Source organism: Saccostrea cucullata, unplaced genomic scaffold (genome assembly GCF_032062105.1).
Source record: "Saccostrea cucullata isolate Sc308-1 unplaced genomic scaffold, CSIRO_AGI_Scuc_v1 ctg724, whole genome shotgun sequence".
NCBI lineage: Eukaryota > Metazoa > Mollusca > Bivalvia > Ostreida > Ostreidae > Saccostrea > Saccostrea cuccullata.
Window position 1 is genome coordinate 1 of NW_026917996.1, and position 27,995 is coordinate 27,995.

Consider the following 27,995-nt stretch of genomic DNA (forward strand, 5'->3'; position numbering starts at 1 on the left):
AAAATATAGCGAGATTGTCTTAGTGTATAATTTTTATGTTATTAACAAAATTCATATTGTGCATGCTATATACATTCTTTTTCACCATAATTATACTCTTACCTTATAAAACACATGTATGGTTTAACAATATAAAGTATTAAGAGCCTTTTCACATATAAATGTTGCAACAATATTCCAACAACTATAGTTCGATAAACATCCATATAAAATGTGCTTAGCTATTATTTTATTATATTTCATAAGTACATGCAATACTAATTGCTTTTATCGAAATTGGCAGCAAATAAATAAAATATTCAGTCACATACAAATAAAATACATTAACATATTTCAGGAGTTCACATACGAGCAAAAATGCCCAGATTTTAATTCATTTTACAATAATCATTTAAATCTAATATATTTATTTTACAGCATTATAGTATATCGTTGAAGTCTCACAAACGTACCTTCCAAGAAGTGTTTCAATAGTATTGTGTTTGAGGTAGGTCATATATCATTGCTTTTATACATAGATTGAATTATACCAAAGGATTTTAAAATCATTTTTATTCTTTTGTCTTTGTTAATCAAGATAAATACATGTTTACATAGCATCTATGTTGGAAGGATAATATTTAGGACGCCATGTCACGTAGATCTATCATTACTATTTTGAAAATGTTCATTAATTTATATCAACTAGTATTTTGAAGTGATAGATGATACATATTTTTGTAAAATCATAAACAAATACTTTATTATGAATTTAACTTGCACAAAAACCAAATCTTTTTGATGTGTAATAAACATCATTGCATATAATAAAATAAACAAAATACATGTATAGAAAAAAAACATCTTTGGATTTGGGACTAAATGATAGACATATGGTAAAACAAATGTGAAAATAATATATTATCATGTAAGAAATATACAATGAGATCGTCCGTGACATGCACTGCATCACAAATAAAAACGGATTTCTGTTCATTAAAATATGGATGAAATTAAGAAAACAACAAATTCTGGTATGATTGCGTTGATGATAAATCAATTCATGCTGTATTCCATAGGAAGTTCAAGATTTGTGATATTTTTTATCCAGTCAATGAACTTAAAAACCTCGGTGTAAATTCCAGGAACATTTGGAACAGCACAACCAAGTCCCCATGACGTCACTCCCGCTGCATACCACGTGTCAGCCTCGTTTTCCATAGGACACATCAATGGACCCCCACTGTCTCCCTATAGGTAAATAGTGTGTTATTATCATTTATAATTTTTATGATGGTTTAAAAGAGGTTATCGAGAATCTCATGTACGTTTGTCGACCATGAGAGAGAGAGCAAACACACGGCGGGTGTGAAGGTCGACAGGTGATAGTTACTGCTCCGAGGCACGTGATCCAACCTTTAATATATTTAGAAGTCTTTATTAATATTTCTACAAATTATTTAACATTACTTCAGTATCTTTTACTGAATAGTTAAGATATGACAAAAAAGGCCAGAATTAATAAGCGTCATACATTTGAAACCACTGGCTATGAATCTGATAGCCTTTTGCAAAATCTTTAGCAGTTCACCAAGCGATTTCCAAAAGTAAAAGTTGATGAAAGAGTTACCCTGTTCGCATCCAGTAGATAAGCGTTATTCTAATACGGATGAATATATACACGTATGCCCTGATGAATGGTTGCACATTTCAAACTTCGGAAACTAGCATTTTGTGACACTTACTGTTAGAGAAATAGTCAACCAATCGTATTACAGAAAATCAAAACTGGCATTAAAATTTGAATGAATATTTTCTTAGAGATGGATAGCTTTTTATATCCCCGACTTATGCTGTATACGAAACTTTCAGACTAACAAGATAGTTATTTTATTGCAAGTCATTTGCATAAGAACCATTTTAGCAGAAGTTTAATAAAAACATTCATATATTGTAAAATAAGAAATAAAGTACATGCTGTACGTAGCATTTAGAATTCGCGCTATGAATCTATATATTTATACAATACTGAGTAATTCAGTCAACGGTCAAAAGTCCGTAAATGAGATTTTTTTAAAAGGAAATGTCCCAACCTAAGGATTAATCTATTCATTCCATGTTTATCCTATTTACTATTCCCATATTCACATTTTCGAAAGTTTATCTCGTAGTCTGAGCAGAAATCGGTTTTCTTGTATCTAGGTGATTCATTATAACCACTGTATATAGAGTACTTATATTTCTGTCATATTAATTAATTAAAAACAAATTATACACCCTACGTTTTTGCATGTCTACAAATGAACGAATATAGTCATTGCTACAGATCAGTGGTGATCTTATTGTTCAAGATGTCATTCTGTGTAATCAATATTTTAATACCCTTCATGTAGTCTGTGCTGGTATTTGAGAAGAATCTACATTGCTAGTTTAACTAAAAATCAAAGTATCATATGATTTTATATGACAAATAACTCAGCATATATTTCCACAAATTTTGAATAGATGTCATTTTATGAAAATCCTTGTCCTTCAAAGAAAATATTTCACACAAATTACCAAACATACATTCATATTTGATATTTTCTCATTGAATGTTTAATTAGAGGAATACAGAATTATTAGGCATTGTATTATTAACAAAAGGTCGTAAAGTTATTGAAACCCTTCAATATTACAAGAATTTTAGGTAACAAATGTCAAAACTTCGTTGCGTACATGTATGTCCTTAGTAGGATAAATACTATTGATATATATATATATATATTTCAGATTTAATTAATATGTATGAAAGATAAAATTACTAGTATACTTCAAATCTATTTTGTAAAAAAAACCATATCAAATACAGAATATAATTTTGACTCGCCTGGCATGAATCGTGGCCTCTAGATCCACCGGCACACACCATGTCTTCTGTGAGTTTGTAAGGAGATTGAATACCGGAAGTAGCTATAGCATGCTTGCATCCTTGCCAGGACGCTACATCCAAATTGACTTGTCGCAAGACCGGCTCATAATCAGTAGCTTAATGAAAGAACAAAAATACTCCTAACAGGAACAGAGGCATCATTTTGAATTGTTATAGAAGGTTAATACTTGCATTTACAAAAATATATCTTTTTTTCATTCATCACATCTTTTCAAAATACCCTTATTTAATGCCTATAATGTATAAATGTATTATTTTGAGTCATCTCTCGTTATTCAGATGCTTTAGCAAATATACTTACCCTTTCCATTGACTTTACCCCAGCCTACGGCAAAGCAGCGAGTTCCAACAGCTGTCGTGTTGTCAGGCAAACAAAGGGGCCTAACGTAGTCACTGAAGTACACTGGTGACTCCAGCTGTATCAGAGCTATATCATTCTTTACAGTCTCGGAGGAATACGCCTCGTGGACATGTAACGACTTAGCCTTCTTAAGTTGTCTGTATTTGTTATAAGCAAATCGCCTCGTGTCACCCACAATTATGATTAAATCATCGGTTGTTGTTTTGCTGGAAGAAAATGTTTGATTCTGATAATTTCCAATTATTAGAATTACATCTCATTAAAATTTCACAATGAATGTTTTTTTTCTAATGAAATACAGTATCGGCAAGCTCAAAAGTTCATAAAACAGTTTTGACAAGCTAAGAAGTTCATGAAAGTTCATGAAACATAACAATAATACAAAATAGGAGCAGAGCAAACAAGGACCTCCAAAACATTACAGGTGGGATCAGGTGCCATGGAGGAGTGATCATGCCCTGGCGACAGGTCACACCCGCCGTGTGCTTCTTGTCATGATCAGGAAATAACGGAAAAAATCTGTCGTCAATTCAGTGTGTAAATAATGGACTAACAATTAGTATGAAAAACGGCAGTCAGCATTAGACCCAATGATAAATTGTATTTTTTTGAAAAGGTCATTGTATCGGCAATAGAACTTTCCAAAAATGATAACTTAAAACGAGACTGCTGATATTCTTGTTTCAGCAACTTGTTTATCAATAATTTACATCGTTTTAGAAATGTACTTATGTAGAACATGCTCTTATGTATCGAATCAACTGAGAGATATGAACTCCGTATGCAGATGATGAAGATATATTGTTGCACAAGTAAGGGAAGTTGACGATTGAAAAGTTAAAGACATTACGTTTATCATAGGGCTTGATTGTTAGATTACCATTAACGTCTATTTCAAGTAAATTATCCAAATATGAAACAAATGTGACCGAGTCTGTGGTATCTTTTATCTCAAGCTCGCAGGGATATATCGTCGATATATTATGTCGACATAAGAATGGATACAACCATTATGTTAATTGACGTCGACGGTATATCTAAATGTCAAGTTGAAGGCCACAGCAAGTGTTTTCTTCTTTTCACGGATAAGATTTTGGGAAAATTCTGCTTCATATGAATACAAAAAAAAAGAAACAACTAACATTATTTATTTTAATTCTGAAATTCATGTCCCAGATGCTTTTAAATGACTTACTTTTAACTGCTCTTACGACCTTTGTTATCTAGAATATACATGTAATTTTAACTTCTGGTAGACTTACCCTCCAAGGCAATGGGCAGCGGTAATGACCCAGTTCTGGTTTAAAATGCTTCCTCCACAAAAGTATCGCATTCCTCTGCCTCCATATAGACCCACGTGAAAAGGCCAAGTACCGGGCTTAACTTGTTTTCCATTCACAATACGAAGGGCGGAGGGGAAATGGGCTGGTCGTGTCCCACATACTAAGTAAATATGACAGAACCAATGAAACATTCAAAATTAATATACAGCGTATCTTAAACAAGACGAGAAAAATTGATTGATTATATGTTGTTTAACGTCCCTCTCGAGAATTTTCACTCGTACAGAGATGCCAAGACGAAAAAGAAGCTTTTTAAAAGAGTACTTGCCCGGTATTTCCTGGGAGTTTGAGTCATTTTACTCTTTATATGTAATGCATTTTTATTAGGCAATTCAGTGTCATAACATAATCATTATTTAGATTTGATCTTTTACCCATAAGTAAATGCACAAAAATAAACTTATACAGACAATATAAAAATGCGACCCCAATTGCAAAAACTCCAACAAGAGAAATTCCTTGGTTTTATTTTCTAATTTGTTAAAGTTTAAAATTCTGACAGATTTTGGAGGTCTAAGGCAATTTTGTAACTTGAGTACGAAGTTCTTCATCTTTTTATTTTATTTAATAATTTAATTAATTCATTATAAATTTCCCCAATTAAAATATGCTTACCAGGATTACCACACTCTAAATGGACGACATTGTTTCCGGTACACGTAGAACTAAGATTGAAAAAAAAAATGGATCATCATTTACATGCATGTCATTTCTTTAAGTGTATGTCAATAACTGAAAGTAATCTAATTTTTGAAACCAAATATATTTTTTTAAATTGAAAAGCCATGACCTAAATTACCCTTTTCTTAGGAATGATTGCAACCAATTTGTGTTAGCTGATCCATTTACATTTTGAAAATCCAATTTTGCCGTAGTTGTAGTTTTGGTCTTGAAAATGGTAGTCCTAGTTCCCCTGAAATTGTTAAAATGTCCATACTACATTTAATGAATAAAAGTTTTAGTTGATTCACTGCATATATTCACTTTACAACTTTCAATGAAGAAAAAAGTACAAAAATAATTTTAGAAAAATATGATTTTCAGTTGTGTACATGTTCTTTTTTCAACATATCTTTCCAATGTCATACTAATTTTTTCTTAAATTAAGAGTCCCTTTAATTATTTTTTTTCTGTCTAGATCACTTGCTACGGAGTTTTTTAAAATCGTATTATGCAAGGGTACCTATATCCTAGTTGTTGACAGACAAGGTCACTCAATGTTTCATTCCAATCGTCTGCACACACTTCTTCCCAGTTATCTGATGCCGAGTTGTAAACCAGGATAACGCCACTATCTGATCCGTTCCCCAGTTTTACTGTAAAGAATTACACTATTTATCCTTTTTATTTACATGAAGGTAAGTTTCATTACTTATTTGTTCATCAAATCATAATTAGGCCTAATCAGAGCAAGCTCTTGAGTAGCGAATAATTTGGGCGATATACACACCGTAGGCATGTAAAAGTGGAACAAATAAGGAAAATTGACGACGGAAAAGTTAGTCCATAGCTTTAGACTCATGCCCTTTTTTTTTTTTTTATAATATATTATTCATTTAGGTAAAATACATGTATTCTTCATTTGCAGACAAAGAGTTCAATTTTATGGAAAATATCCATAAAAGTTGTTCATAAAATTCTAATGTTAACATACTACACTCAGCTTCCTCTACTTCCTCATAGCAATCCGGGACACCGTTACAGACCTCAGAGCTCTTGATACACAGACTGGAGGCAGGGTTACATTTATATTCCCCTGTGGAACATGCAGCTGAAAGTACAGAGGTAGGTCATCAGTTACCGGTATACTTATCCACAGAGAAACCAAAATTACAGCTATAAATCGTTGTTTTTTGTTCCACAACAAAACTGGATTTTACAAATGTGGCTTTACAACAGCTGTGTTTTTTCCTAGAAAGAATACTGTTTTTACTTTTAGTAAAGATTTAATATTTCCGAATTATTTTTATGAAAAGGAAATTATTTGCAAGGTGAAATATTTGTCCTAGCTTGTGTCCTCTTTGACCAGAACCAAATTCCTCCCTCCCAAAGACAAAATCACAAATGGATTACTTAAAATATTTAAAAAAGCAATAAAATCTATTCAATTCTACAATATTCCTTATTATAATATGCAAAACCAAATAATATTAAGAAAAATTACCACAATGAGCTTCATCAGAGTTATCTTCACAATCGCGATAACCGTCACACAAGAACGATACATCGATACACCGATCAGTATCACATGATATCTGGTTTGTCTGACATTCTACAGTAAAATCAAATATATTTAAAATAATAGAGAATGCGACGTTATACTTTCTTACTGAAAGACATATGAAATAAACATGTTATGGAAATATATTTTTTTTTAATGAGAAAATTTTTAAAAGAGGAAACATGATAATGACAATATCAAGAAATTTTCGAAATAGGTAAAAACTGGTTTGTGTAAGAGGAAAACTATACGTTTGATTTCTGGGGGTTGGTGAGCCTCGTTGTATCCAATACAGACAGTCGTGTCATTGACATCAGGTAAAGAGGAACACGTCAGATTCTTAGGCCATGGGGTAGAAAAGATCTCCCAGAATATAAAACAGTTCTTCATGTATTCTTAAAATAGAAATTTAGACATATTTTATTTCATAACTATTGCTCCTATGGATTAACTTTATATATGAAAGCATTTAAAAATATACAAGTATGTGTTACGTATGAGTATTTCATATTCTTTAAACTAAATTTAAAGTAACGGTTGGCTACTGAAGAAAGTTATTTCAGTAAAAAATTTAAACAAGGAAATAAGTTGCAAACCTTCACAGAGAGATCTACATGGCGGGATAGTATGATTCGGAACCACTTCTGATCCAGAACATTTCGGTACAAACACGGAACATCCGAACAACTCTGAATGTTTGTAACACTTTGTTAACCTTTTCAATGTGAAAACTAAATCCAGTACCATATTGGGCTTCGGAAAGTTGATTTCGAGATCATAATTTGGAAGAGCAGACTTGGAAAATCCTAAATTAATGCAGGTATTATAATGTTGTCCAAAGGGAACATCAACGCATTTTCCGGCTGAAAAGAAATAAAGCTACTCAGTACAGGTCAGGCTACTTTATATCATGAAGATGATATAGAAAAAAGATTGTATCCTCACGTTTGAATGGGTTTTCTCGGCAGTTGGAGGTTGGTAAACTGTTACAATTTAAAGGAAATGATGTATTCTCGCAGGCTGATTTCACGTCTGGAAAAAAGTGAAGATTTAATGAAAGTCAATTATCAGATTCCTCCTAGGGAAATTTACTACATAAGTCCTCCTAGGGAAATTAACTACATAAGTCACAAACAAGATGTGTTTGTGAAACACTATGCGCCCGGTGGCAACAAAGTTTAAAAAAAACTACCGGTATTTTCAGCAGATAAGTGAAAGTCAAGGTCACAAGGTCATCGACCTTGGTGTCATTTGAAGAACTTCATTAGTGGAGTATGCACACCAAATATGAAGTCTCTATCTCTCATGGTTCAAAAGTTATGGCGAAAATTTTGTAAAATCTATTTTTAGCATATAGGTCACAGTAAAGGTCTAAAGGTCATTGACCTTGGTGTCATTTGAAAGACCGTCATTGGTGGAGTAAGCATATCAAATATGTAGTTTATATCTTTCATGGTTCAAAAGATATGGCGAAAATTCAAAAAAGCTATTTTTAGCAAATAGGTCATAGTCAACGTCACAAGGTCATTGACCTTGGTGTCATTCGAAAGAACTTTATTGGTGGAGTATGCATACAAAATATGAAGTCTGTATCTTTCATGGTTCAAAAATTATGGCGAAGGTTAAAGTTGACAACAGACAGACAGACAAACAGACAGGACAAAAACAATATACGCCTCGGATCTATCGATCCGGGCGCAAAAATATGCATGAATGCATTAAGAATATTGACGATATAATTAAAATGAAAAGTATTATTGCATTATACACATATAGATTCAGCCATCATCATTGGCCATTTTGCTTCATATCTTTATATAAAGAGTTTAAAGACCTTTCACAAGAAGGAAGGAAAATGTTTATTGCTGCAGCTATCGAATATTTGTATTGGAATTTAAAGTGACTGAAACTGAAAAGTAATGGTTTGCTATAAAAAGCAAAACAGTTACCTTCGCAATATTGTTTACATGGCAATACTGGTTGGTTATTTTTGCACTCTGGATTATACGCTGAGCACCAAAAATCTTTAGCATATCCATAACAAAATCCATCGAAAATCTCAGGGTACTTTGACGAAGATTCTGCTACTTCTCCTAGAGTGCTGTGCCCAAATGCGTTTGGAAGGGTTGTCAGGGTGTATGTGGTGTAATTAACACAATGATTTACACTTACTTTAAAGCACTGTCCTAGAAGAAACAAGGTGAATATTTCAGACACAGCTGAAGGAACGTTTGGTTCATAATTTACTACAGTATGTAACCTAGCAAAACATGTAGTTACTGTAGCTTATCGATATATTTTCCCTAAATTCTAATGATTCGTACATGTATGATCCGCAAAGATAAAATTTAACTATTTTGCAAAAGTTAATCCTTGTTGTTTTAAAATGAAAATATACAAAATGGCTGCCATGAAAAAAGTACTGTAGCCGTTCTTTACCTGGTGATACAGAGGGAAGCACAGTTGTTTCATTCCCTACAGAGTAAATAAAAATTATTACTATGCTTACAACTTAAAAACCTTGATATTTACAAAAATTTTGTTGGTCTTTCTTTTCATTTTTTGGTGTCATTTTCCTAATAATTCATAATAAACGTTACTTGGAACAAATAAAAATCATCTTCAATTGCCCCTTAATTGTAAGTAAATCACTTGAAGTGTACCGTAATTCTCGATTAATTATTAATCGGTACTTAACAAGCCATTTATGATTATGTAATTAAGAAACATGATCGGCACGGTGAAAATCAAATGATTTAAGTCCTTTTTAAATAGGTAATTTACGGATAAAGACACCCATAAAACTGACTGAGCGCTGTAATTTTAATGGAATCCGGCGACGCTTGGATCACCCCGCTACCAAGACCGGAAACAAGTAGCGACACCAAAGACGATTCCGTCCAATTGAAGACATTTATTGGCGAAGTGAATTTTATGCTATAGAGGACGCTGGACAATTGCCCATTTCCAGATCTATAATACAAAAAATATATTTATAATAATTAGGACAACTTTTCATCTAAGATAAGATTGTGATTACAGAATAATATAGGAAATTGTTGAATGAATACCTTATCCCGTTAATGATTGTAGAGCTGTACTGTGATCGGAATGGACTCTTTGAAAATATTAATTTCATCTGAAATCATAAAAGTACAAGACTTCATAAAACTTATTGTGCTACTCTCTCTCTCTGAAACCTTCAATACCCGCAGTTCAAAGAAGATAATTTAATTAAGTATTTAAAATCAAAGATCTCGATGCATTACATTTTCTGGTTTATATTAGATAAAAAACATATTGAGATAGTTGCACTTTTGAAACAATCATTCTAGGATATTCTTAAGGTACTCCGATCCTCAGCCAGAAAGGATAACTCTTTACCTTATAATTTAATTCAAAAAGTCTCAAAATGAAGCTTGAAAATTGAATCTTTTCATGCAACAATTTTCATTTCATATCTCTGAATGTGCTTCAAGGTTCTTTGAAGTTCTCAGAAAAGTCTTATAAAAAGTCGGAATTTTTACCCCATAAAAGTATTTTAAAACTAGAGCAAAGCTCGTTGCAAAGCAACGAGTAGGTCTTCCGTCCTGTTTTGACCGGATGTGCCGGATGTGACGTCAACAAAGAAAGCAATGAGCTAAGTCGTCTCCAGTCACTTTATAATTTCAATTTTGCATCAAAACCTTAAAAAATAAGCTATATTTAGCTACTTCCGGTTTGAACAGAAGTGATGTCGACGGACGGAAAATTAAGTTTCATGCTTCCAGTGACATATGTTAACCAAAAACTTGTCAAAAACGGCAAAAATATGCATTTTTTTTTCGACTTCCGGTTTGACCGGAAGTGAAGTCGCAGGACGCATTTTGATGACTTCAATAGATTAAACTTGTCATTTTGAACAACTTTGCTTCTTGGACGTATTACAAATTCTCAATACTTTTTGAGATATCTGGAAAAAACTTTTGGCCCCTCTAGATCCCTTAATATAGGGGCCAGCCCTTTTTTCGAGATATCATTTGAAAGATCTTGCCATTCTGCACAAATTTTGTCTTATATATTTTAACAAAATATTTTTAGTTTAGAAGATAAAAAGCAAAATATGAGTAATTTTTGGCTCTTTTAAGCGTTCTAATTTTTGACCCCTATATAGCGCCATTTTGAATAGAGAAATCGAAAAACAAAAACCGATGTGCACAACTTCAATCCTTCTATTATCTAAAATTAGTAGAATTTCTGCTCCAGCTTTAGCCGTCTCCGAGCCTTTGTCTGGAAACGAAAGCCTATAAATTTTCGTTTAAAGGGAAATAACTCAAAACCGGAAGTGACTTTTTGAAATTTTAGAAAGCATTATGATAGAGTTTAGTAACTTCTAGTACCCCTGAAAATTTTAGCGAAATCAATTCAGAAATGAGTGAGATATGAGGCTTCAAAGTTGGCGTCTAGGAAGTAGAAGAAAAAAAAAAGAATAATAATCTTTACCAACAGAATCAGTAGAAGGTCTTCCGTTGGAAACGGAAGACCTTAATTACATATTTAAAGAAATTGAGATTCAATTTAATCTAACAATAGATATCGGTGTCTATTAACATGATATGAAATTAGAAGTGATTAATGGTGTTTGGCAAAATCTTTTTACACTATGCATTGTAAAAGAATCTAAGTAATGCATTGTAAAAGAATCTAAGTAAATAGAAGAAATAAAAGTACCTTATATATAAAACTTGTGCAATTTCTTAGAAAGCCTGGATACCTGATTTTTATTCCTAAAATGTGTTTGTTGATCAAATTTGAATTGGAAAATGCATATTAGATGTTCTTATTCGCATTTCCTGAAAATTTATTTGAGATTTACTAATTTTCCCTATATACATATGATATGATTAACTTGAGAGATGAAGTTTGAAGAATTATGGTGGGTAAGAACACGCCACTTTAAGAATTCAGAGACATTTTTGTGAGCATTTTCAAATAGACAATGCCTGATTTTCAGAACCTGAGGATTGGAGTACCTTAAATGTTTTCTTTTCCCCATATATGATATATAAATTGAACTGAACTGTGAAATGTAGGAAAAATGCTTAAATTGATATCCTTATTACATGTATTTACATCGCAATGCAGTGATGGAGTCAATACAAGTTATAAAGACTAGTGATGCACAAAACAGTACAGAAAAGAGTTCAGAAGAGAGTAGGCTTTAAAGTTTAAACACAATAATGTGAATCTGTTAAACCAGCATGTTCTAAAGATTAAGTTATCAGAATACATTTATTCATCTTTCCTACTATCTGCTTCTTCAAATTTCTCTTATATTTGGCGTAGTAGATTATTCATTTTTTTGGAATATGATTAGTGGTTATATAGATGTAAAATAAGGTGCCCCACATTTCATTTTCATCCTAGGGAGTCAATGAGGGTGATAAAAAATGACGTTTGTCTACGAAAAAACTCTTCTTAATCATTTAAAGAATCAAATAATATTTTACTGGTACACTGTATTTAACTTTTTAAAAAAATATTAGGACATTTTACCCTTACTTTGGACTTTCAGTAGGGCGTGACTTTCTCGACGCTACGTAATGGCGAATACTAGTAGATTCTCACTGGTTAGTTAATAACATCAGGAACTTAAAATTGCTGTTGATAAAGATGAGACGACTTATGCCCCACCTCTGTACCGTGAGAGAACTTTTAATTGGCTAATCACTACACCAGTTAAATTATTCGGCCGCATTTCTATCATATGTATATTTCAACAGTGAAGGGAAGCTGTGTAAATTTCAGAAGCTAATTAGGTAACGTCGAGAATGCCACGCCTTACTGAAAGTCCAAACTCAGCATGTAATGGTCCTAATGTGGAATTCACGGGATTTAGACTCAAGGATTAAAATACTGTGTCTCGTTTTTCTTTGAAACTAAAAGATGAACTTGACTCGTAAAACACTGGGCAACTGACGTCACACTTCTAAGGTTACTTAGAAGTATTCAGCGCTACTTTTGTCACTACCGAGAATTTTAAAATGGCTATGTCGAACCGTCCATACAGGCGAAGGCTGAAAAACGTATCTACTGAACCGTGACCAAGTGAGCGGTTTTATAGGGGCTCTACAACAATTCGTAATTTCAGGAATACTTGATCAGCTACCCAATTACAATGAAGAATATTTTTAGAGGAAAACGCTTGAGTGTGATATTACTATATCAAAGCAGCCTCAATTTAATTTTACACGAGCTGTAAAGTGTTGATATGAAAAAATCTTTTCTGTGAACGTGCGTGTTTGATAGATATTTCGTCCCTTGAAAAGTAGCAAATCAAAACATAAACCACGTACGGAGTATGCATAAATTTGACGAATTTGTACCAAATTTACCACTTAGGTTACCACAATTTAATTAAATCGAGGCTTTTCAAAATCATTGAAAGCTGCTTTTTCAATAAAAATGGAATTCGTAAATTTACTTGCATGCATCTTGTCATTGGTTACTTACAATATTGTTTTGCTCAAAAACACTCTAACTGTACACATAAGCAATCTCAAGTTGATATTTTAAAGATGCTTGAGTTTCTGATTGACAGCATCTTTGGTTGTTGGAAACCAGGTCTTCCAGTAATCTACTGGAATTCCCATAGGTACCAATTGCGTCCCGTTATTATAGCAGACCTCTTTTTATATTCATATAGAGCAGAATTTGTTCGAAAGCTTATATGTGAGAAGTAAGCACTTTCTCTTGCCTTCAACCCAACATTAAGATATATCAACGACGTAATGTCAATTAAAAATGATTGTTTCCATTCCTATGTCGATACGATATATTTCTGTGAGCTTGAAATAAAAGATACCACAGAGTCGGTCACATCTGTTTCATATTAAGATATTTTACTAAAAAAAGACGTTAACGGTAATACGACAAAACTTTATGATAAACGTACTTGAAGACTTTAACTTTTCAATCGTTAACTTCCCAGCAAAATACCAATATCACCTGCAAATGGGGTTTACATCTCTCAGTTGATTTGATACGCAAGGACAGTTCTATGCATGAACAATTTTTAAAACGATGTAAGTTATTGACAAACAAGTTGATGAACCAAGAATATGAGCAGTCTGTTTAAAGCCCTTCTTTCGTAAGTTCTGTTGTCGATACAGTTTACTAGTTTTTCAGCAAATACAATATATCATTAAGTCAAATGCTGACTGACGTTTTTCATACTTATTGCTTGGCCATTATTTACAAACTGAATTGTAGAGGATTTTTTTTTATTATTTTCCAGATCATGATAAGGACCACATGGCGGGTGTGACCGGTCGGCAGGGTATGCTCACTCCTCCATGATACCTGATCCTACTTCTGATGTTTTAAAGGTCAGTGTTTGTTCTGCTCCTTATTTGTATTGTTTAATATAGTTCAATTGACTTTTGAGCTTGAATACTCCATGTATTTTAAGATAAGAAGAAACATTAGAAGTTATACTTTGAACTCGTACTTATAATTTGAAGTTTACGGATTTAGTCCTAAATTAAATTAATGTCTTCTACAACGTCTAAAATTCCTTTGAATTATGATTTTATAGGATACTATCTGTTACATATAAGTTTAAAAATGAAACTTGTAAGATGTTATCATAACATTCAGTTTTACAAGAAAATACAATTTAAACGTCATTTAAACGGAACTAAATTCTCCGACGTACGAATTTTCTCAGTATATTGAAGTAAATTGGAAGATGCCTCTTGAATGAAAACAGGATTGATGTGATGCATGGGATTAGGCTCGGAAACAGCACACATCGCATGTAACAAGCTATTTCCTTTTGTTACAAAATGAGATCAAAACATGGATTTCCTGCCAGCTTTGATATGTCCAAACAAGAAGAATATCATTAAGACGAAGCTTTATTGGTAATATCATCGGTCTTCAAAGTCCTGTCTACTTTTAATTTTCTACGAAGCAAAAAGGATAAAGAAAAGCGATTGGTAGGATCCTCAGGTGGCCAATAGTGAGAGACGGGAGGACATTCGCCGAGTCTACAAGATACGGATCCAAATAACTCCAAACTAATGCGGAAATGAATGTCAATCAGTTATTTTCAATTGGAAGCAATCTTATTACACGTTTGAGTCTTTTTTCATTGGTATTGAATTATCTAGGTAAGAAAATTGAGGGAAATGTTGTTCCGAAATACTATATCATGAAGATTAGACATCATGTCAATTTATTTTACTACTATTTTCCGGTGCATGTTTTTGATACAAACATGCATTACATGAGCTATTGTTTTTATTTGTAGTAAAGCTCTTTGATATAATTTTTTGAAGAATTAAAGTTTACAACTTGATTGTATGTATACCACAGTACATGTAAAAGCGACACAAACAAAATTGGTTCTCATTGGTGCAAAGAGGTAAAATTGTGCTCGGAGAGATTTTTTAAGAAATTCAGTTGAGATTTAATTTTTGATGAAAACTCAGAAAAAAATACGTGTTACAAAAAGTCCTACCTGATATAAAAATGTCCTAGAAAAATACTGGTATGCAACTGAAGTTTTATCTGAATATTCTGTGTTAAAATTAGAGTAGGGACCTGCTAATACAAGCAAACTTCCATTAAAGGTATCTGTCTTAAATGAGTCTGAAAATAAAAAATGGACATTTTTTTCAAACAAATAGTATAATTCTTTATTTATTTTATAATGTGTATTCGTATATATTAATTTAATTTCAATTAAAAATTGCATTTCCTAATTTATACTTACATGAAGGCACGTGAGTTGTGGTGATGGTTGTATGAACAGGGGGATATGTCGTGTCTTTTTCTAAATAAATATATGTAATAAAAGTTAATCCTGGCGTTATGAAACAAATTTTTCTGATGTCTTAATTGATGTGATTTTTCGGAACAAAAAAAAATTATGTTTTTTATTTCTCAAAAAAAATCGCTTTTTTCTGTGTCCAAATGAATTAAAATATCGACATGACTATTAATTAAAAATAAATAGACACATACTTTGTGCGGAACTAATTAAATATCCAACTAAAAATCCAATGACGGCTACACAGCAGATGATGAATCCGATGATGCACAACTTTCTTTTTTTCGAGGCCTCATCCTTTTCTTGAAATTCAATTTCCGGAATGTCTTCGGCCGGAGTGTAGTCCTTGGCGCGTGGTTTCTTTTCCAGGACGCCATCTGGATTGAACTTTGACTCCTCTTGTTGAAACAACGGATTGTCGTAACAGGCCTGAAGAAGAGTAACATTTTCATCACATCCCTTATAACTTCTTAAATGAAAAACTTGCATTGGAATTTTATGAACAGTTCCACTCATGGTTTATCCTCTTAAATAGCTAAATTCAATCAATTTTTGGGGAGTACATTTCACATTGATTTATTTCAAGGAGAGAAAGGTAACCACATGATCGAACACTAAATGTCTTAGGGACTTTTAAAAAGACTGTCAACTGGAGTGGACGCGCCATCATAAGATTCTGATAAACGAAAAAAAGCTAATCAAGTATTCATTGGTTCCACGGATCGATCCCGTCTAACCAACTCAAGCTGTGTGTACAGAGTAATTATTGTCCGAATGTGCATACTACTTAGCCATCATTACGTGATCTTTACAGATTTCGTAAAAAAAAAAAATGGATCACTTAAACAGAAGGCTTTTAGCAAGCACTTGAGGAGGATTTCTTGATAGTTTTAAAGGAACAAATTGCAAAATTGCATGGGAAGTTGAAGAGACGAGTGGGAAACACAGCAAAGGTGTAAAGTTGTACTGCATGCTTATCTCTCACGTAATATCCTAATTTATGTTGAACACCAATTTCAAATTCAGCTTAGAAAAACAAAGCCAAGGTTTGGTTTGAACATATCTTTTTGATAAGATGTTAAAGCAAAAGGATCGGGCACAAGTTCTTGAAGTTTAGAACGTCCTCTCCTTAAAAAAGCCAAGGACAATATATTGTAAATTCTATGGTCTTTTTGATAACCTTGTTACCAAATTTTAACCATATTTTTTTTTAAAATTGAATTTGCCAAAGTAAACGGATATTCCTTCTACCTGATCAATACATAGCGCTTATACTGCGACTCTGAACGGTGGACAGGGGATGCTCACTCCTCCTTAGCACCTGACCCCACCTATAACACTTCCAAAAGTCTAAAAGTGTTTATGCCTAAATTTGAATTGATTTCGTTATCGTCACGTTTTTCATTAAAGAGTTTTCAACGAATTGATTAATCGCTTTGTCCTGAAACAAGGACAAGGATACAAGGTAGTGATCTCTCTAATTGTGTCTACACAGTTGTCATATCTATCAGTATCCAAGGTTAACTACACTGTAGATGTTAAAAGGCAGTAGTGTCCATTTAAAAACCAAACCTATGACTACGGTTACAAAGTACTTAATTTTCTTTGGACCTGGGCAACCAGTTAAGAATAAAAGAAGATATGTAGCTTAATAGTCTTTTATCTAAATATACACAAATTCTGTTTAATATAAAAAGTAAAAGTCTGCAATAAAGAGATAACAAACATATCAGTCTTATAAGTCGAAACAATACAAAATGGGAGCATGACAGACACGAATTCTTACCAAACAAAATAGGGTTAGGATCAGGGACCATTGATGAGTACAACCATTCACCTTGTCGAATGGTCACACTTATGATGATAGGGCGGCAAACGGAAATACCCCTGAGCAATTCAGTGAATAAAAAGCACTTTTATGGAAAAACGCTAGTCAGCATTTGACTTAATGATAAATTGCATTTGCTAACAAAACCATATGAAAAAAAAAAATCAAAATATTGTCTTGAAATGAGACTTTTGATATGTAACATCTAGTTCATGTTCAAAAAGTTTCTCGATGAAGTGAAAATTCGACATTGCTTGAGTACAAGACACCGCCTGTCATGCTCTTAAATTTGCATGGTGCTGCGTAGAACGTAAGATGGTTTGTGATTTCGTGGAAGGGGGGGGGTATATAATCATTTCTCGAAACCCACATTGATCCTCAGGTGAAATGAAAAATTCTGATGCCAAATTGCACTACTTAACAACACCGATATTCATATTCTGAAATTAAATTCGCTTTGTGTGAAATGTAAGAGGAGTTATGAAAAACAAGGTATTCATGAAAATCAAAGCAAACGAATTTTTTTAAGTTTTTCTTATTGATCCTGTAGAAGAGGAGAATTCTTAAACTATACGACAAATTAAAATGTTACGACCAGTCAAATTCCACAAGATAAACTGACAACTGTTTGTAATATACAGAGTTCTGAGAACAAAGAAAAAACGCCTTTTTTGACCTGGTGATATGGACTTTGAGTTAAGTATACTAGTTTGTTAGCATATAAATATTGCAGTTGACAATGGTTTTCGAGGGGTGAAAATTTTTCGATGTTACACTCAACTACATGCAATATTATATTATACTGAATGTTTTATACAAATACATATAACAATGAACCGTGCGCGCATAAATTCTGCGCAGTCGCTATTTTTTGGAATATCACCCGTCGTCAAGCAATGTTGACTGTTGCTACGCTGGAGAGCGTGGCTTGATTATTCAGCGGGTAATAGTGTTTTTTAACAGATTTTTCTCAACCAATCAGATTCGACTAATTTACATGAAAGTATAATATTCCAAAATATTGACGTTTTTATGATTTTGATATTTCACGTGCCAGGAAAATATCAAAATCGTGAAAAAAAGCCTCGAAAACGTTAAATATTTCGGACTAATTTAAGTATGTATAAGAAGCAAAAGAGAACATAAAAAATAATTTATTATCTGTCCATTTACCCTTCAAGTCGTATTTTAAATTTTGTTTCTTGCGAACTTACAGGAAAGGCGTGTCACACATTTATCTTATATTCATAACAAATGTGAGGTCTGTGCTGTAGAATAATTCAACGTCTTAAAAACCAGTGAAAACTAGAATGGGTTTATGGCCTTGCTTTGCCAAGATCATCGATATACCATAGATTATCGCTCTGAAGTTGCTACACATGTATATTACTCGAGACTTAAGGCTGCAGGGTTGTATAACTTATAGTTCAACGGCACTAATCACAATTATTTGAATGTCGACCGCATGATTAAGATCAACCATTACAAAGAATATATGGGGGAAGAATGTCGAAGATCTAAAAATTTGGTGCTAACGTCCAATATAAATCTACTTTACGACATTCTGCATATATAAACAATAACCAAGGTTCAACTAAGGTCAAAATGTAATCTTTAATTTGTGCCGAGCTTGCTCTTTTACTCTCAGTATTTGCAATTTTTTCCCCTTAATCTTACTATCAGGATATACCGAATAAGCAAATTTTTTACTAGGATTTAATTTTGGCATTATTAGCGAGGGTGCTGAGATCGCTAAAATTGAATATCGCTGAAATTTTATTGCTTTTTATTTGTAATAGCTTCTTAAGTGAGTATTTTAAAATCGTTAAAATTGCATCACGCTAAAAATAAAATACTAATTGTTAAGGACAAATCGCTAAATTTGCATCTCGCTAAAATTTCCACTTATATGGATTAAAATATGCAATATCTTCATAAAATTTTACATAAATTTAAGAAACCTGGTCAAGTCGTATATATAATTGAAAGGTTGAAGATAACAAAGTCATCAATCTTAAATTATCTATATTCAAAGCAAAATTGTGAAGTGGGCGGATCTTAAATAATCTGTATTCAATGCAAAATTGTGAAGTGGGCGGATCTTAAATAATCTGTATTCAATGCAGAATTGTGAAGTGAGAATTAAACACGGACCTCTGAAATATTCAGAGGTCCTAGGAGGGATAAGCATTCCCTTTTAACTGGTTACATCAACCGTGAAATGAATTGATCAAGAATATATTAAACAGTCAAATGTATAAAAACAAAGTTATAACATTTAGTATGAAACATGCCAAAATACGACCCAATAAAAGTTCATAACAAGATGTTAACAAGTTCATTATAATGACGATAGAATTTACGAAATGCTGACATTAAAAGAGGTTTTTTGAAATCCCTGTAATATCAACTTCTTAATGAGTAGCATGCTTCACTGTACAAATAGATCGTACTCAAGGCAAGCTCTCGAGTAGCGAATATAAACTCCCTAAACATATGCTTAATAATGTGAACCATTCAACGTCAATTTCGATTAATATGTGTGTCTCTCCAAAACATTATATTTTAGCCTTTTAATTGCTCAATTTTGACATGTTTCTTTTTTTATTTCTGGTTCTTTAATTTGCGTATGTATAAATAAACCTCTGCATATACTACAATTTATTTTTGAAATCCCAGAATTTATTTCTTTGATTACCGCCCAGTCCTGTAATAAATTTCTTTTTATTGCTGGTTCTTTGTGTATGTATAAATAAACCTCTGCAATTTTACAATTTATTTTGAAATCCCAAAATATGATTCTTAGGTTACAGCCCAATTCTGCGATGAATTCAAAAATAAACATAAAAGAAATATAATTAGCCATTTTATATTGTTCAAGACCTCGTTATTTTTCTCGTTTCTCTGGTTTAATTATTTAGATCCAGTTAAAAAAATTTAATTGTTCCCTTCTTGTCGATGAAAAATAAATTCTTACAGTATCAGTACAGAATTTAAAAAAAAAAGCAACTAAAGCTAGAAAAGTTTGCGATGTTCATTTTTTATTTATATTTATACCCGCTTTTGTACAATGCTTATAACAGATATGACTATACATATACATACTTTTTCGAAAATATACTTGATTTTGAGAGAATGAAACTCATTTTTGGGAAAATGCTAAGATTTTTTGAGATATTCCTCTTCTATAAATATTTTTTTATTTTTTCAAAATATAATCATTTTCATTTCAATCACTTTTTGTCCCACAAAGCATTTGAAAATTGTACATTTTCGTGTTTTATCAACTGGTACGGACACACTTCGCAACTTCTTATAAAAATTCTCTGTTTTATATGCATGTTAAATTGCACATTTCCGCAAAATAGATCACTCGTCCTGCTGGGCGAGCATTAATTTGCTATTGATGCATATTTCGTGCACTTCAATAAATGTCGTGGGTTGACAGAGGGTAATTCTTATGATACATAGCACTCTCAGCTAGGGTCAGCGTTTGGATATAATAACGCAGTAAGGTTCTCTAATTACCAGAATCAACATACTTTCGCGCTCTGGCACAAGCCGAGGAAGTGATTTTGACATCAATAGGCTCATTGTAGACTTGTGTGTATAACATTGCTTATATTTGTTTAGACTGATGGGAAGCAATTACCCTGCATGTGTTACATATCCAATTTTTATGCAAGAAACTGTCCATCGAAGATGAAGTGCGTTTCAGGAGATCTTCCTGATAGTGAACGATAATTTGAGGAACTAGCTATTCTAACAGACTTTTAGTCCTTGAAGTCACGAACAAGATCAATTTACAACATATTATACAATGGTTGGGATTTTAATGTACAAATAATCGTTTTGCTTTACATTGAATAAATTTCAGGTAATGATTTGTAACCAATTGTTACGATGTTGAGCAGATTTTCCTTCGCAAAAATACGTCGAAGTTGTAATTTAAATGCCCTGTCTTGGTTAAAGAGAGGATTACAATAAATTCTATATTTAATGAAATCTGTTATATTATTTTCAAATCCTATATCGCTGAGGACAGGTTTTCAATAAACACCAAAATCAGACATTAAAAATTAGATGCATCTCCCATCAAAAACTTTTATTTGTAGTTTCTTACCTGGAACAATGAACGTATAAAAGAGTATTCCCTCGATGGGTCCCTCCGTATGCGAGGCATAATGTTTTTATTTTCTGTAGTTCACATGGTCAGTATAAATTGATTATTAATAATAAATCGCCAGATATTGAATAATTCATTATCACATGCTGATCTTTAATTGCTGTTAATTATGCAGATCAGAAAATCGCATGTCTGGTACACGGTTGCACAAAAACTGCTATCTCCACTAAGGGTAGAACACAACAGTAATATCCCAAAATCGATAAGCCTTTCTTCTAGTGTAGTAAAAAATTCTCCTTAACGACAAATTGCACCTCTGATGTCGGATAAAAAGGACGCTGATTAGCAAAATTACATGCACTTTTTTTAAATTCCTTTCAAATCAGACATTCGGTCATAAGTGCAGATAGAGGAATTTTACGGTCGTTCGAGTGGACTCTGGCCAGCGTTGACTAGTTAGATCAATTTACACCGTTCTGTAGTTTAGTTGGTATGCAGATGCATGTGCTAAATTGTGAACATCTTGCTCCAATGACTATTAACTACTCGAGTCTGAAGAAACAAGCTTATGATGTCATTACCCAGTCTTTTTAAAAAGGCATTAGCAGAAATAAAAACCCTGGATTGATTGATTGTTAACTGCTTTGGAAGTTAGAGGTAATTAGTATTTAAAAACGTTTTTGTTCTCCATACGAAGTGGTAACAGACACATATGGTACAACTGTCACCAAAATGAATAGTGCTCTATATGAAAAATATTTTCTAACGATTTGGCAATGAAAATTAAGGCAGAAATTTTATCGAAGAATCGATAATGAAAAGGCAAAGGACCTTTGCATGGGTCATTCTTTGCAATGTTATTTAGAAAAAAAAATATTTTCATATTTGTCTTGCGTGATTTACTTTCGTTTCCTAAAAGGAAAATGACTTTATTGGCTGTCTTTGGGTAAAATATTTTGTTTTCGAATTCTTTAGTAGTAGTAATCTCTAGCCTTGACCTTATTTCTGCAGACATAATTGTGCCAAATTAGTCTAGTTATTCCTTTTATTGAACTATTAACGTGTATTCCAAAAGTTTACCAATTTAATCTAATCAACCCCTTTATTGGAACCATTTACATGCATTCTAAAAAACATAAATTTAATCTAGTTATCCCATTTACTGGAATTATGAACATGCATACCAAACTTTAAATTAACGATATAAGTGTCCAACCTTTCTTACAAAGTCCGCATTGCTTTTTTTTTAGTTAAACGCTCAATCGGTCGTCCCTTAATATTTGTATTAATTGTGTTAAACGATTTCAGCATCTCTCGAACGGCTAAGGTAATTTTATCAAATTCGGTCTTTTGAGCACCCAATGATAAAAGGATAGAAAATTGTGAATTACTGTGTAAAGAAAAAATTTCGTCCCCTTTTTATCTTCGCCCCTTTTGTCCTAATAATATGGGCGAATTTAAAACAGGACGAATTCAAAGAACAATGTATATAATTTCTCTGACAACGCGATTTTAAATGGGACGAAATTGTTTGCATGAAAATAAAACGGGACAAAAATATATATTAATAATATACTATAAATAGTATATAATATCTCACTCCCTGGGACCAATCATCAACATTAATAACTTTTCCTTAATAACTTATTCCTGGCTATCAATCAGTCCAAAACTGGACTTGTCATAGTAAGCAAAGATTGTTGTGTCATAATTGGCCCCTGAATACAGGGTTTAAACTTCAGTGTGGGCTGAGTTTGTCAAACATATCATTTAAAAATCCTTTTCTTTACTGGCATGTTTTGAAGGAACGCTCAAATATTGTTTGTTTGTATGTTTTTTAACGTCCCTCTCGAGAATTTTTCACACTTATAGAGACGTCACCATTTTCCAGTGGAGAGCTGAAAATTTAACCTATGCTCGGCACTCAGGGCAAATGAGTAGTGAGGGATCTTTTATATACCAGCACCTACTGCGACACGGGACCTCGGTTTTACGGTTCATCCGAAGTACCAGTCTCCACGTCCCACCGTGGGATTCGATTCTGCGAGGTTTGGATCAACTCTTTATTCAATGACTCTAGAGCATACGCTCTAACCACTGCACTAGCTGCAGAACTGCATCGTTATGGTTTTCTCCGCACGGTTGGGGAGATTTTCTCCACTTTCCAACATAGGTCAATCAACTACTCTTCATTCCCTTATTTTATACATTTATTTTTTAATCAACCTGTGTATTTAACACACCCATCCTTACCCTTCAAAGTCTTCTCTACAGACCAATGGGCTCCTTTTTTTCCGACATCCGACTAAAAAAATCAAAGCAAAAGTTTATTGGTCCGTCGTGACGACTATGAAGGGTTAAGAGACGGATAAAACAAACAGGTTGGTAAAGAAATATGCCTAAAATTAGCTAGTGAAAGATAGTTGATTGAAAAATCTTCAACCATTCGCAGAAAATCTTGTCATAATGTTACAGGTCTGCAGCTACCACTGCACCACGCAGGCGAACTCAAATATCGTTGTGGTAGGTTAAATCATCTCATGTACCCCTGCAGGTATATATACTAAAAGGAAAAAGAAACGCAGGGTAAACTTTTGAGGTGAATTAAATTTGTTTTTCTTAAAATACTGTTTAGTTTTTCTATCTACCTTTTCAAATCATGTTTCAAAAAGATATAACCAAGTTCTCATATGATTTTGACTAATAATTCATGTGTTATTGAAGCTCAAATGACGATACCCCCCAAAAGTGAAAATCGAAAACTCTCATTATCTTCAATGTCTATCTCATGCATTTGTCAGAGTCTTGTTTCTCCTTTGCATGGAATTTCAATAGAGTGTTTATCTTTCAAACCCTGGCTATATTTAGCATGGGTGACCACGCAAAAAATAAGTCAAACGGCGCGCGCATGCGCGAGTGAGAGGAATACAACCGTAAGTTGACTGGCTCAAAAAACCAAATTGCGGAATTGTTTTCTTTCAAATTTCGTATGAATATAATGATTATAATCGTTTACTCTATAAATGGCTGTTTTTGTGGTAGTAAGGTGGCGATTTAAGAGATGGTAGGGCGAATAACCCGCTCGTAAAATGGCTTTATTTCGCGTTATCGTCATCGTCACGGTTGATTGAAAATCATTCCAGACCTTCGCTGACAACGGGTAAAAAGTTTTATGGGGGAAAATTTATAAGAGACTGCTTAGTAAACCGTTGTTGCCTTTTTCATTAGTTAGGCAATTCGAAAACAAGACCCCATTGAACTTCCGTAAACTAAGCCAAGATTGCAATAAATTCATAATGTGTCTTAATATTGAAAAACGATGTGCATACCTCATATGCATCAAATAATGCAACAAGATTTGTTGACAATCTCGTCGTTATCAAATTGCACGTGTTTTGGGCTTTTTAGCGTTTTCCCTACATGACGTCATAAATTTTACGGTTGAGTAATTCCGAATACTGATTTTAATGCACAGTAACTAAATCTCCCTTCTGACCAATTTTCGGTCATGTGGTCAAATTTTTATCGAAAATTATGCTACCCTGCGTTTCTTTTTCCTTTCAGTATATTTAATCGTTTTATATATAGATATGCCTCATGAATACGAATTTCTACAGAAGATTGAAAATGAAACAATTTTGTCAGTTCAGTTACGAAATATATCTCCTCAGCTGGTTAGCGCATGGAAAGAGATATCTAAAAAGTTAATGATTAAAGTATCTTCTGTGTTTATTTAAATATGATTATATAAGTATTGTTTGTATATACCTGTATCAAGGAGAGCAATGTAAGAATACCTTTTAGGCTGTCCTTAGATCATTCAAAACATTTTTTTTTCTCTCAGAAGATGCATCAGTTGCATACATTGCCTAAATCACCGTTACATATGAGTCAATGGTTTGAAACTAATTGACTCCATTTGACGGTACAGAGAGTAAAAACACTTTTATGAAAGTTGTTCATTCGTTAATCTGATTGCAAATGATAATCAAATTCCTGAAAATGTTTGCATCTTAGTCTCAGTTAGAAAGCTCCTTGCCTGCCAAAGGACACGAAGGAGGATAATGAAACTAACTTGTGTGTCGTGGTTATTCCATCATGAAATTTAAAAATTTGTTGTTTCAAGTTATTAGCAATCTAAACTAAAGAACACATTTTTTGCGGTAGAAAACTAACGAAAACTTGGTCAAGTTGTAGTTCTAAATATACTATATCTGTGTACCTGCATAATCAAATATCTTAATTAAACATGCCTTCTGGCACATGTAAGTGGATAGATAATGATACACGCACAGCTCCCGTTTTTACTAGTATATAAAAAGAGATGTATTTAAATTATCCACTATATGTATTCTTTTTACGACTGTATTCCGCTCGTTTTTTTTTGTTTTTTTGTTTTTTTGTTTGTTTTTACCAGAAGAGCTTATGCGATAGTAATGCGTCCGGCGTCCGTCCGTCTGTCTGTCTGTCTGTCTGTAAACAATTTTTCAAAATGCTACTCCTCCTACAGTTTTGGTCTAATTTCAATATAACTTGGCACACAAGTACACTACAATAAGATACATAATTCTGTGTATCGGTTTTTGATTTCGATAAACGGTGTTGCCGTGGTAACTAAAAATAAAAATTTCTGTGAAATTCCTTTAAAATGCTACTCCTCCTACAGTTTTGGTCTGATTTCAGTATAACTTGGCACACAAGTAGACTACACCAAGATACATAATTCTGTGTATCGGTTTCTGATTTCAATGAACGGTTTTGCCATGGTAACTAAAAATAGAAATTTCAGTGAAATTCTTTTAAAACGATACTCCTCCTACAGATATGGTCTGATTTCAATATAACTTAGCACACAAGTAGACTACACTAAGATACATATTTCTTTGTATCGGCTTTTGATTTTTTTTTAACTAAAAATAGAAATTTCTGTGAAATTCTTTCAAAATGCTACTCCTCCTACAGTTTTGGTCTGATTTCAATGTATTTTGGCACACAAGTAGACTACACCAAGATACATATTTCTGTGTATCGGTTTTTGATTTCGATAAACGGTGTAGCCGTGGTAACTAAAAATAGAAATGTCTGTGAAATTCTTTCAAAATGCTATTTCTCCTAGAGTTTTGGTTTGATTTCAATATAACTTGGCACACAAGTAGACTACATTAAGATACATAATTCTTTGTATTGGTTTTTGATTTCGATAAACGATGTTGCTGTGGTTGCTAAAAATAGAAATTACTGTGAAAATCTTTCAAAATGCTACTCCTCCTACAGTTTTGGTCTAATTTCAATATAACTTGGCACACAAGTAGACTACACTAAGATACATATTTCTTTGTATTGGTTTTTGATTTCGATGAATAGTGTTGCCGTTGTTACTAAAAATAGAAATTTCTGTAAAATTGTTTCAAAATGCTACTCCTCCTACTGTTTTGGTCTGATTACAATATGACTTGGCACACAAGCAGACTACACAAAGAACATAAAGAGACTTTATCAAGAATCATTATTCTATTTATTGTGTTGTTAAGTTTCAATTCCCAACTGCTTAAGTACTTTTCTCTTCCTTTGCAATAAGTACAAACCAGTAGAGCTTCAGTCTCGACAGAGACTTCTAGTTTTTTTTACAATAAATGAAATTTGATTGGTAATATTTAATTTGAACACCTACCTACTGGTTTTCCTTAGAAAATATTGTTTACAAGATATTTACTGCAAAATAAATTGTATATTTATAGTGTCATTATTTGCAGTTGATGCTAGTTATAAAATCTACGCCAAGAAACTATAATTCTTGACCATATTAAAAATATAATGAATAGAGATGTAAGATGATAAGCATTTTTTCTTTGATATTTCTCTATTTCTAAACACTTAATTCTCTTTTCATAAAGATTTTTTGTGGGATTTGGATACACATGTAGAATAATTAAATCTTTTAAGAATTCAGTAACTGAACTCATCTGTGCTTTTCCCCAATACTTCAATGCGTTCAAAAGAAATATTTCTTCTTATTTTAAGGTCTTGAAGATCCTACATTTTAAAGAGAAGATGTTGCAAGGCTTACCTTATCTTTTGTGGATTTTGTATCCGCTGTGGCCATTTTCAATAACAAATGAGTATAGACAGAATATTATTTAGCAGTAAGAAGACGATTACGTATGGGTGGCCGATGGCTGATGTTATGATGTTCAGCTTGAATGCATGAAAGGTTTCACATGCTGTGAAAATTCAATAGGATATCTGAAATATGGCTTTAAAAGGCAGTTTCCATCCAGGTATATGAGGTTGTTGGTATGTGGGTCTTTTTAAATGGTAGTTTACCTCTACAATTTTCCAGTTCAACCACGCGTGCTTGTGAATGTAAAGTCGAAATCTTTTACCCGAAGT

At 32.9% G+C, this 27,995-nt stretch overlaps 1 protein-coding gene and 1 long non-coding RNA gene across 4 annotated transcripts; one reads left to right on the plus strand and one right to left on the minus strand.

Annotated features, from left to right (window-relative positions):
* Positions 1-761: 761 nt before the first annotated feature.
* LOC134283694 (atrial natriuretic peptide-converting enzyme-like) lies at positions 762-27,768 on the minus strand. 3 transcript variants are annotated; one of them, XM_062766357.1, is made up of 20 exons: positions 27,673-27,768; positions 15,846-16,080; positions 15,595-15,654; positions 15,340-15,470; positions 9,908-9,975; positions 9,646-9,809; positions 9,276-9,311; positions 8,786-9,022; positions 7,782-7,868; positions 7,433-7,699; positions 7,088-7,231; positions 6,780-6,887; positions 6,270-6,386; positions 5,799-5,931; positions 5,415-5,528; positions 5,231-5,280; positions 4,535-4,715; positions 3,213-3,478; positions 2,845-3,006; positions 762-1,226 (listed from the first exon to the last, which is right to left on the minus strand). In XM_062766357.1, exons 1-20 carry the CDS (start codon positions 27,706-27,708, stop codon positions 1,036-1,038), a joined length of 2,787 nt encoding a protein of 928 aa, XP_062622341.1. In that variant the 5' UTR covers positions 27,709-27,768; the 3' UTR covers positions 762-1,035. The 3 variants fall into 3 exon arrangements, with proteins under 3 accessions (XP_062622341.1, XP_062622255.1, XP_062622191.1); XM_062766271.1 differs by lacking the exon at positions 27,673-27,768 and adding an exon at positions 21,603-21,867; XM_062766207.1 differs by lacking the exon at positions 27,673-27,768 and having other exon boundaries at positions 15,846-16,298.
* On the plus strand, positions 8,965-14,991 carry LOC134228340 (uncharacterized). The gene is made up of 3 exons (XR_009983976.1): positions 8,965-9,036; positions 14,113-14,203; positions 14,545-14,991. It is a non-coding gene; the product is annotated as an uncharacterized LOC134228340 (long non-coding RNA).
* Positions 27,769-27,995: the final 227 nt, after the last annotated feature.